Source organism: Semicossyphus pulcher, unplaced genomic scaffold (genome assembly GCF_022749685.1).
Source record: "Semicossyphus pulcher isolate SPU_LCO1_2020_fin unplaced genomic scaffold, fSemPul1.0.p SCAF_19, whole genome shotgun sequence".
In the NCBI taxonomy this organism is placed as follows: domain Eukaryota; kingdom Metazoa; phylum Chordata; class Actinopteri; order Labriformes; family Labridae; genus Semicossyphus; species Semicossyphus pulcher.
The window spans coordinates 18,098,589-18,107,508 of NW_027211692.1; the positions used below are offsets into that span (position 1 = coordinate 18,098,589).

The 8,920-nt window shown below is 44.1% G+C and overlaps 1 protein-coding gene across 1 annotated transcript; it reads left to right on the forward strand.

Annotated features, from left to right (window-relative positions):
• The first annotated feature begins 3,815 nt into the window (after positions 1-3,815).
• On the forward strand, positions 3,816-7,851 carry LOC138597437 (uncharacterized). Its single transcript, XM_069669038.1, has 3 exons — positions 3,816-3,954; positions 6,533-6,829; positions 7,556-7,851. Exons 1-3 carry the CDS (start codon positions 3,816-3,818, stop codon positions 7,849-7,851), a joined length of 732 nt encoding a protein of 243 aa, XP_069525139.1.
• Positions 7,852-8,920: the final 1,069 nt, after the last annotated feature.

Below are 8,920 nucleotides of genomic sequence, written 5' to 3' on the forward strand. Positions count from 1 at the left end.
TGGCGGTGGTAAATGAGAAGCTGCCTATTCATTCGACCAGGGCGGCAAGTCATGCGTCTAACATAGCAACCCATTGGATCGGATATTGGCTAGGCTGGTCATTAGCTTCTGAGGCTGGTGACTAGCCCACCGAAGCTAGTAACCCACTAGATCGGCTACTGGTTAGGCTGGTCATTACCATCCGAGGTTGGTAACTAGCACGCTGAAGCTAGCAACCCAATGGATCGGCTACTGACTAGGCTGGTCATTAGCTTCCAAGGCCGGAGAATAGCACGCCGAAGCTAGCTACATTAGCAATTGATTTGGCTGGTCATCTTCTTCTGTTGTATTTTAATGGCATAAAGTAGCCATGGTTATTTTAGGATAGTGTATCAGCATTATGAACTCTGGTGTGAAATCAAGGCATGTAAAAGCTTTACCTTTTCTTATCTTGTTACAGCGTAGTCTCCCTCTTAAACCATTTCCTTTTCTCCCACATGGGAATCCCTGAAGATTTTAGGTGTAAAATCCTTGATTTCTAATGAAATCTGTGTTTTTCCTTGTGGAAACACTTATACACAGAAATATGAACTTTCTGAAACTAGATAAATCACTAAACTTTAGCACTCATATAATATTGCATACAGCATAACAGGAAACTGAAAGTCTCCCCTTAAGTAAGAAGGTGGCAAATTCCCCCCCTCTAGGTAAAGGACGACTTTCTGCAGCCATGACTGAAACAGTTAAAAGACTTGTGACTCACTGACTCGTCTCACCGGGACTTTCCGCGTGGTGCCAAAGAAAATTGTGGCTGTGTCCCTTAAGGAACAGCCATCCAAATATTACAGATAAGACAGCTTATTGCTTGCTCATTGCTCACATGCTTTGTCACTATGCAAACTGGTGCAAGATTCCACCAACAAACCATTTTCAAAAAATAGTTTTCAAAGTATGTTCAGGTTAAACACATCAGTGGTGGTTTGAGATATGCAGAATGGGGGTTTTGCAGCGCTGACAGGATGTGTTGTCTTGTACAGCTACTGTAAGGTTCGCTGGTACTGGCAGATTTGTACCCAAAAGCACAACACTGAGACACACAAAATTGTAGGAAAGTTCCATTTACTAGGTCAAAGTTCAAGCAAGGTCAAAACCGGGGGTTCAATCAAACAGGCAAACAAATCCAAAATCGGGCAGGCAAATAATCTGAAGTCCAAAAACAGGCAAACAAGGTCAGAACAGGCAGGTCAGAATATAAAATTATGCAACACTGGAGAGCTTGGCAGTAAATAGCTACACAAGACAATCTGTAGCAAACTTTCACGGACCGGTTTGATCCTGGAAGCATGGAATGTGAGGTGAATTCTCATAGACCAGGGCAGACGGAGGCGGACAGCCACAGGGTTGATGCTACTCAAGACTGGGAATGGACCAATGAACCGAAACCATGTCATAGGGGAGGTTGTGCAGGCGAAACATGTAACAGCATGATCTCAGCAGTTTCTTTAGCAATGGAATAAGAAGAGCAGTTTTTGAGAATCCATCCACAACAGTGAGGATAACAGTATTACTCTCAGAAGCAAGCAATCCACTGACGAAGTCCAGTGATATATGTGACCAGTGGTGACGGGGCACCGGCAAGGGTTGAAGAAGACCTTAGGGGGCTTGATGCGAGCTCCTATGTTGAGAGCAGCTTCGGCAGGCCGCGATGAACTCCTTGGTATCCTCCTCCACGGAAGGCCTACAAAACTGTTGCCGCAACAGAGCCAGAGTGCGTCTCAACCCTGGATGGCAAGCCAGACGGGAGGCATGACCCCACTGAAGGGCCTGTGAGTAGAGACTGGCAGAGACAAACAGGCAATCATTGGGACATTGGGACCTTGTCCTTTATCTCCCAGGTTACTGCACTGATGATGCAGGTTGGCGGAAGGACACTACCAGGCTGAGACGGGTGGGGGCCATCTGGCTGGAACTGCTGGGAGAGGGCATCAGGTTTGGTATTTCTAGAGCCTGGTCAATATGAGAGAGAAAAGTCAAAACGGTTAAAGAAACAGGGCCCACCTGGCTTGCCTTGAGTTCAACCGTTTGGCAGAACAGATGTATTCCAAATTTTTGTGGTCAGTCCAGACAACAAATGGCTGCCCTGCCCCCTCCAACCAGTTTCTCCAATCCTCCAGAGCCAACTTCTCTGCCAGTAGCTCCCAATTCCCAATGTCATAGTTTCTCTCAGAAAGGGATAGCTTGCGGGAGAAGAATGCGCACAGATTAACCTTTTGGTCCTCAGCCGCCCACAGAGACAACCACTCCAGTTTCTGAAGCATCCACCTCGACAATGAACTGACAGGCAGGATCTGGGAAGATGAGAATAGGAGCAGAGGAAAAACATGACTTAAACTCACCAAACACCTACTTAGGTAGAATCAGCAAACTCCAAGAAACGCTGAATCTCCTTGCGAGTACAGGGAGTGGGCCAGTCCGTGACTGCCCTAGTCTTGGCTGGATCCATCTGGACCCTCCCTGCGTTGATGATGAACCCCAGAAATGACACCTCAGAAACATGAATCTCGCACTTCTCTGCTTTGACAAAAAGCTGGTTCTCTAGGAGTCTCTGAAGCACCTGGCGCACATGTTCCTGTTTGGGTTTGAAGAAGAAGATAATATCATCCAAGTACACAAAAACATTGATATTGAGCATGTCGCGAAGTACATTATTTACCAAACCTTGGAAAACAGCAGGTGCATTGGTAAGGCCAAAAGGCATGACCAGATACTCATAGTGGCCACTCGGGTGTTAAAGGCAGTTTTCCACTCGTCCCCTTCTCTGATACGTACAAGGTGATAGGCATTTCTGAGGTCAAGCTGGAAAAAGATTGTGGCATCTTGCAAAAGTTCAAATGAGAGGAGATGAATGGAAGAGGGTACCTATTTTTGATGGTAATGTCATTGAGGCCCCTGTAGTCAATGCATGGTCGTAATGACTTGTAATTTTTCCCCACGAAGAAAAACCCAGCACCAGCAGGTTTGATGAGGGCTGGATGATTCCTTCTACCAGGGAGTCATGAATGTATTTCTCCATGGCCTTGGTCTCCAGGGCACATCACCCCCATCTCCGAGGGGGTGATGTGCCAGCTAGTAGGTTGATGGCACAATCATATGGTCTGTGTGGTGGCAGTGAGGTGGCTCAAGCCTTATTGAATACCTCCTTAAGGTCCAGGTACTCTCCAACTGAACACCAGACAGGACTGGCAGAAGGCAGACTCAGACTAGGAGCAGATGACAGTGAGCACTCCACTGGAAAATAGATCCTGATGTCCAACCTATGTGTGAATTATGTCTTCTAAGCCAAGGGAATCCTAGGATAACAGGTTGTTGAGGTGCATTAATGAGATGAAAGGAGACCGTTTCAGTGTAGTTACCTGACATGCCGATTTGGAACATTTGGTGGGTGACCCAAAAGAGAAGACGAGATTAACCAGAGGCTTCTGACCAATTCCCCATCATGTAATGAATGAATGACCAAAAGGTTGGTGTCAGCTCCTGAATCAATTAGAACGTTGACAGCGCGGTTCTGTCCCAAGAAGCAGAGTTGAGCCAGAAGCACAGGTCTATTACAGTTCGTAATCCGGCTCACCAGCTCACTCTTTTTGACTGATGAGCCCCCTCTTTTACCAAGCAAGAGGAGACAAAATGGCCACCCTGGCCACAAGCTGCATTGGTTCAGGAAGACCGCTAGGAGTGCTCTGCTCTGCTGGAGAGGAGGATCACTGAGGTTTAGGTGGAGAGTGGAGCAGCACTGAGAAAGCAGAAGACTGGTCTCTCTCCCTCCTCCACTCCTGGAGATGACTATCGATGTGGATGCCGAGGGTGACAAGAGAGTCGTTGTCAACAGGAGGGTCCCTGGCAGCCAGCTCATCAGAGAGTCCATTGTAGAACTCATCGAGGGGAGAAGAGGCGTTACAGTCACTCTCCGTTGTGATGGTGTGAAACTCGAAGGAATAATCTGCTACAGTCCTCCCACTTTGTTTAGGTTCAGTAACCCTCTAGCTGCCTCTCGACCTGGAGTCACATGAGCGAAGACCTTGGGGAGCTTTGCCGAGAACAACTGGACTGAAGAGCAGATAGAGGACTGCCTTTCCCACTCAGCGGTACCCCAGTCTCTGGCTTTCCCTGTGAGCAGAGAGACGATGTACGCCACTCACGACTGCTCAGTGGGGAAGGCTGAGGGCTGTTGCTCAAAGGTGAGGTGGACATTGCACCAGAAAAGGTTGGCAGGAACCAGGAGCCCCAGAACAGCATTCCGGGGGCGGCATGCAGCCTTTGGAAACCACAGAAGTCTGAGCTGGAGGGCTTGGTCGAGTGGTTGTAACAGGAGACTGAGCATTGGTGGTGAGCCTCAGGAGGTGTTCCTGAAATTACTCCATGCTGTACTTGTGACGAACAGCCATCGCCTGCATAGCCTCTGCCAGGAAGGTAAGTTGTTGATCATGCCGTTGGATCATGGAGGCTTGTGTCTGCGGCTCAGTCTGGGGTGATTCAGAGTCGGCTGGATTTATGTTGACCAGATTGTTCTGTAAAGTTAGCTGGTAGTGACAGATTTGAACCCAAAAGCACAACACTGAGACACACAAAATTGTAAGAGAGTTCCATTTACTAGGTCAAAGTTCAAGCAAAGTTAAAACCAGGAGTTCAATCAAAGAGGCAAACAAATCCAAATGGAGCAGGCACAAAATCAGAAGTCCAAAAAAAGGCAAACTAGATCAGAAAATGAAGATCAGAAAAACTTACTATGCAACGCTGGAGAGCTTGGCAGTAAATAGCTACACAAGACAATCTGGCAGGGAACAAGTGAAAGAGGGCTGGTATAAATACTAAGTGACAAATGAGGGAATGAGTTGCAGGTGAGAAGATGGATCATGGGAGGGGAATGAGCTGATTGCCAGGTCTGAGAAAGTGGCAGGACCTGAAATGACAGGCAAGTTAGTGATGATGCAGGAAAACAAAACATATAATGAAATTAACACTATAACTTGGTAGGGGTCGTGACAGCTACCCAGAGGCAACAACTACAGCCCCCTTTCTGTGCTTTATCAGTCAAAAACACAACTAAGATTAAGAAAATTAATTATTCATATACTTACTAATTTGGATCACATGAACCATTTGCCTAATCTGATAGACAAAGATAATTAGTGAAAAATCCCTGCAATCACAGGCCACTTTGGATTGCTGTTGAATGCTCTATTTTGAGAGTACCCTCCAGTGGATTTGGCTGGGTTAATGCTATTGTGCAATGATTCTAAAGACATAATTAAGTGAAAAAAACAATAAATCCTGTAAAAAAAATGATTAACTTGTTTGTCTTTTCAGCAGGCATCCCTTTACAAGCAAAAGAGACTTCTGTGAGTACCCCTGCCTTTTTCTATCGTGTCACTATGACTGATGTCAGGAGTAGACAATGATGCATTTTATTTTATTTCGGTGGGGTGCTTCCTGTAAAACAGCCAGTAATAAAATCATGGAAAACAGAGTAACTGTGGTCACATCACTTTGGAAACCAGAAGTCAGCCACAGGGGTTAGATCTGAAACTACTCACCTGCAAAGTAACTGAACATTTGAAAGGACATTCAGAAAGAAACCTACTTAATTATTCATACAACTGAATGGTGGTGGGCGGTGTAGGTGTCAGAGCTTTACAATGATCATAACTGGACTGTGTAGGTTGTTTTAAAGATGGAACAGTCATTGTAGCTTAAGAAAGTTGACATTTGGGGCAAAGGCGGGGCAAAATTAGCCCATGTGCCGCTCCAGAGTCTGAATTGACTCACTGACTCACAGTAGTTTTTGGGAATGGGGCCAGGGAATTCCCAAATGTTACCTAGGTAACCATGAAAACTATTTTTCTTCTTGCCTTCCAAGACACCAAACCATGTTCTTCTGGATGATGGCCCATATTTTGGTCATGATGTGGCACTTTCCTCTCATTGGTGAGTATTTCCCTGTGATCACTGCATCAACAACACACCTTATCTTGGTTATACTGAACGTCATTAAGCGTAGCTTTACAAAAAACTTAACGAAAACCCCGGACCTTTACGCTCACGTACAACCTTAAGTGAACTCAATACTTAATGAGTAATTTTCATCATAAAGACAGACTTTTTGACATTTTGGTAATGATTTCACTACCTCTTATATCAATCCCTACTACTATCAATGTTGTATCTGCTGATTAAAACAGGAACAACATTTGTCCCCTACATCCTTTTCTCTTTGTTTTCCGACTACGTGGAACACTTAGTCCTTCACTTTAATTTAGGTAATTACACTCATTTTATTTCCTACCAACTCACATATTCAGAATGTTTTCAGAACTGGTATTGAAAATAGGTTCCCAAGAAACACAACTCCCCCTGAAACTGGAGCAGACAACACTGTTTTAAACAGCCTGGAAGGGTTTCTGACTGCACCAGATCTTGCGTTCATGTCTCCTTTAAGACTACTTCATTGTGTTTGGCATACTCTAACCCTTAACTCCTGCTTACTTTTATTTTCCAGAAAGTGCTGCTCTGATTGAGCTCAGAGGGGAGGTTGGTGGAAATGTGACCATCCAGTGCGCCGTTGAATGGAGGCCAATTTTATTTTTATACTTTCAGAAGGGCACAGATTTCGTGAACGGATACCATGCATCAAAAAAAATCAGCAGCAACAAATGGGCAAACACCTGGATGAGTCAGGACAAGGCCGTGCACATATACAGTTTGAAAGTCTCACATGGTGGTGACTACGACTGCTTGGTGAAATATAATGACAGTCATGAAATTCATAAATATGTCATACACCTCAGTATAACAGGTATGAGTGTGTTAAATTAAATATTTTAAAATTAATTTTACAGTTTAACTTTAGTTAAGGCTGTTGTAAATTTGAATTGCAAATGACAATTTTCCAACAAAATGTATATGATAAAACTTGTGAAAATGAAGGGTGAATGAAATTAAATTCTGCTTTTCTTCTTCTGTAAGACCTGTTTAGAAATCTAAGAATGTGTTATTATCAAAAGCTTTGAGTGGGTTTACGCTGGTCAAACAGCTGGGCAATACGAATAGTATATAGTATAGTTTGAACTAAAATGCAGACTTTCACAGTTGGGATGACATGGGGCAAGTAGGAAGCAGGAAGACGTTGCCTGCGACATTACCTTGAATGTGCTTGTGTGTTAGCCAGCTGAGTAACAGGAAATACTTTGCCTTGCTTTTGCATTGCCCGTGTATTGATGGGGTCTAGAGTCCAATTGAGCAAAAGCATGGAAAGTCTCTTGGCAGGTTACCCTTAATGGGCACTGGCACGTAAAAACACAGTTGTGTTCATGCACATTATTTTGCTAAGACATATAACCCTTCAGTATAATAAAAAAAAATGAATGTCTCAGTGATGATGATTGTAAGTTAGTGTTGTCTTCTTAAGTGGGACGCTCTGGTTTGCATGGTGCTAAAGCTAATCATGGCTATTTTTAGGGACATTCACATGCTGGAGACACAACCTGACAGTGCTGCTTTACTGTCCTTCTCTCTCTCCCAGCAAACTTCAGCAAACCTGCAGTTACACTGCACCCTATCGATGACATCCATTGGCTGGTGACGTGTTCCTCACATGGCGGCTACCCAAGCTCTGAGATCATGTGGAACGTGCCTGAAAGTCCGATGGTGAAAGCTGTCAACAGCAGTGAAACGACCGATCCGGTCACACTGACGATCAACAGGTCCAGCACTGTGTTCTTCAACTGCTCCGGTGGAGAGATGAAGAACCTCAGCTGTTCTGTGGGAGGTGTCACCTCAGACATCTTCTCAGTCTGTGAGTACCAAACTCAAGAGTAGAAAGTCACAATAGAAAAAAAAAGTTTTGAGTTCAAATCCTGGTCAAGTTTTAGGAAGTGTAAAAGGCATGATACCCCTTTTATATCCTGTAATTGAATTGATAAGATTTGTGTTTGTGCAAGATGGGACTTTAAATGGGTGTGGATGCATTTAGGTACTGCTGTGATTTGAGCTTAAATACTACCTCTACCATTGGCAGCATGCTAAAAATAAAAACGCTAATCTTTAGCAGTTATAATCAAAGACTGTTTAAAAAGAGGAGGACATGACAGCTCCCCAAAAGTGAAGCCAAAACACCTTGAGCGTCCCCTGCTGACTGGCTGCAGTATAGGTCATAAAGCCCACCTCCTCCATGTTAACAGATGGGACATGAGTCAAACTAGAAAATCAAAATACACGTGAAAAAACTTTTTCTCAAACTTGGTTTCTGTTATGATTTATGTCCAAGTGTTTCATTTCAAGTTATTTGATGCTATAAAAATGGTGTAATGCTATGACTGACAGTTCTGTTGACAAATATGGTTCCTGCAGCAGTCTGTTCCCGAGTACCAGAGTCATTGAACTTTCTATAACTGTGAATTTGCCTCAAACCAACACAAGAAGCTGCTTAAAGGGATAGTTTGATTTGTTTGAAGTGAGGTTGTATGAAGTGTACTACATACAGTGGATGCCAGTCAGCACAATTATTTTTCTGAAGAGGATTAATGCAAAATCAACGCTGAATGATCCAGCTGGTCTCTTGCTAAAAAGCAATACTACCCAGAGAGAAGCTGGAGACATGTCGTCCATCTTTATATACAGTCAATGGGAGTGTTTACCATGTTCGCCCTCTTAGTTTATACCATAGTCTGTATAAAAAGATGGACGACATGACAGATCCCTAAAAGTAAAGCCAAAACATCTCTATCGCCATTAAATACGCCGACGTGCGGGATCTTTGCTGTTTTTTTCCGGTAATTTAAAGGTGCACAATGTAACTTTCAAAAAATCCTCATTCCTGACACAGTTGGCCGTTGATTGAACTGCAGACTGCAGTCAACCTTCTTGTACGTGCTCGCGTGGACAATCG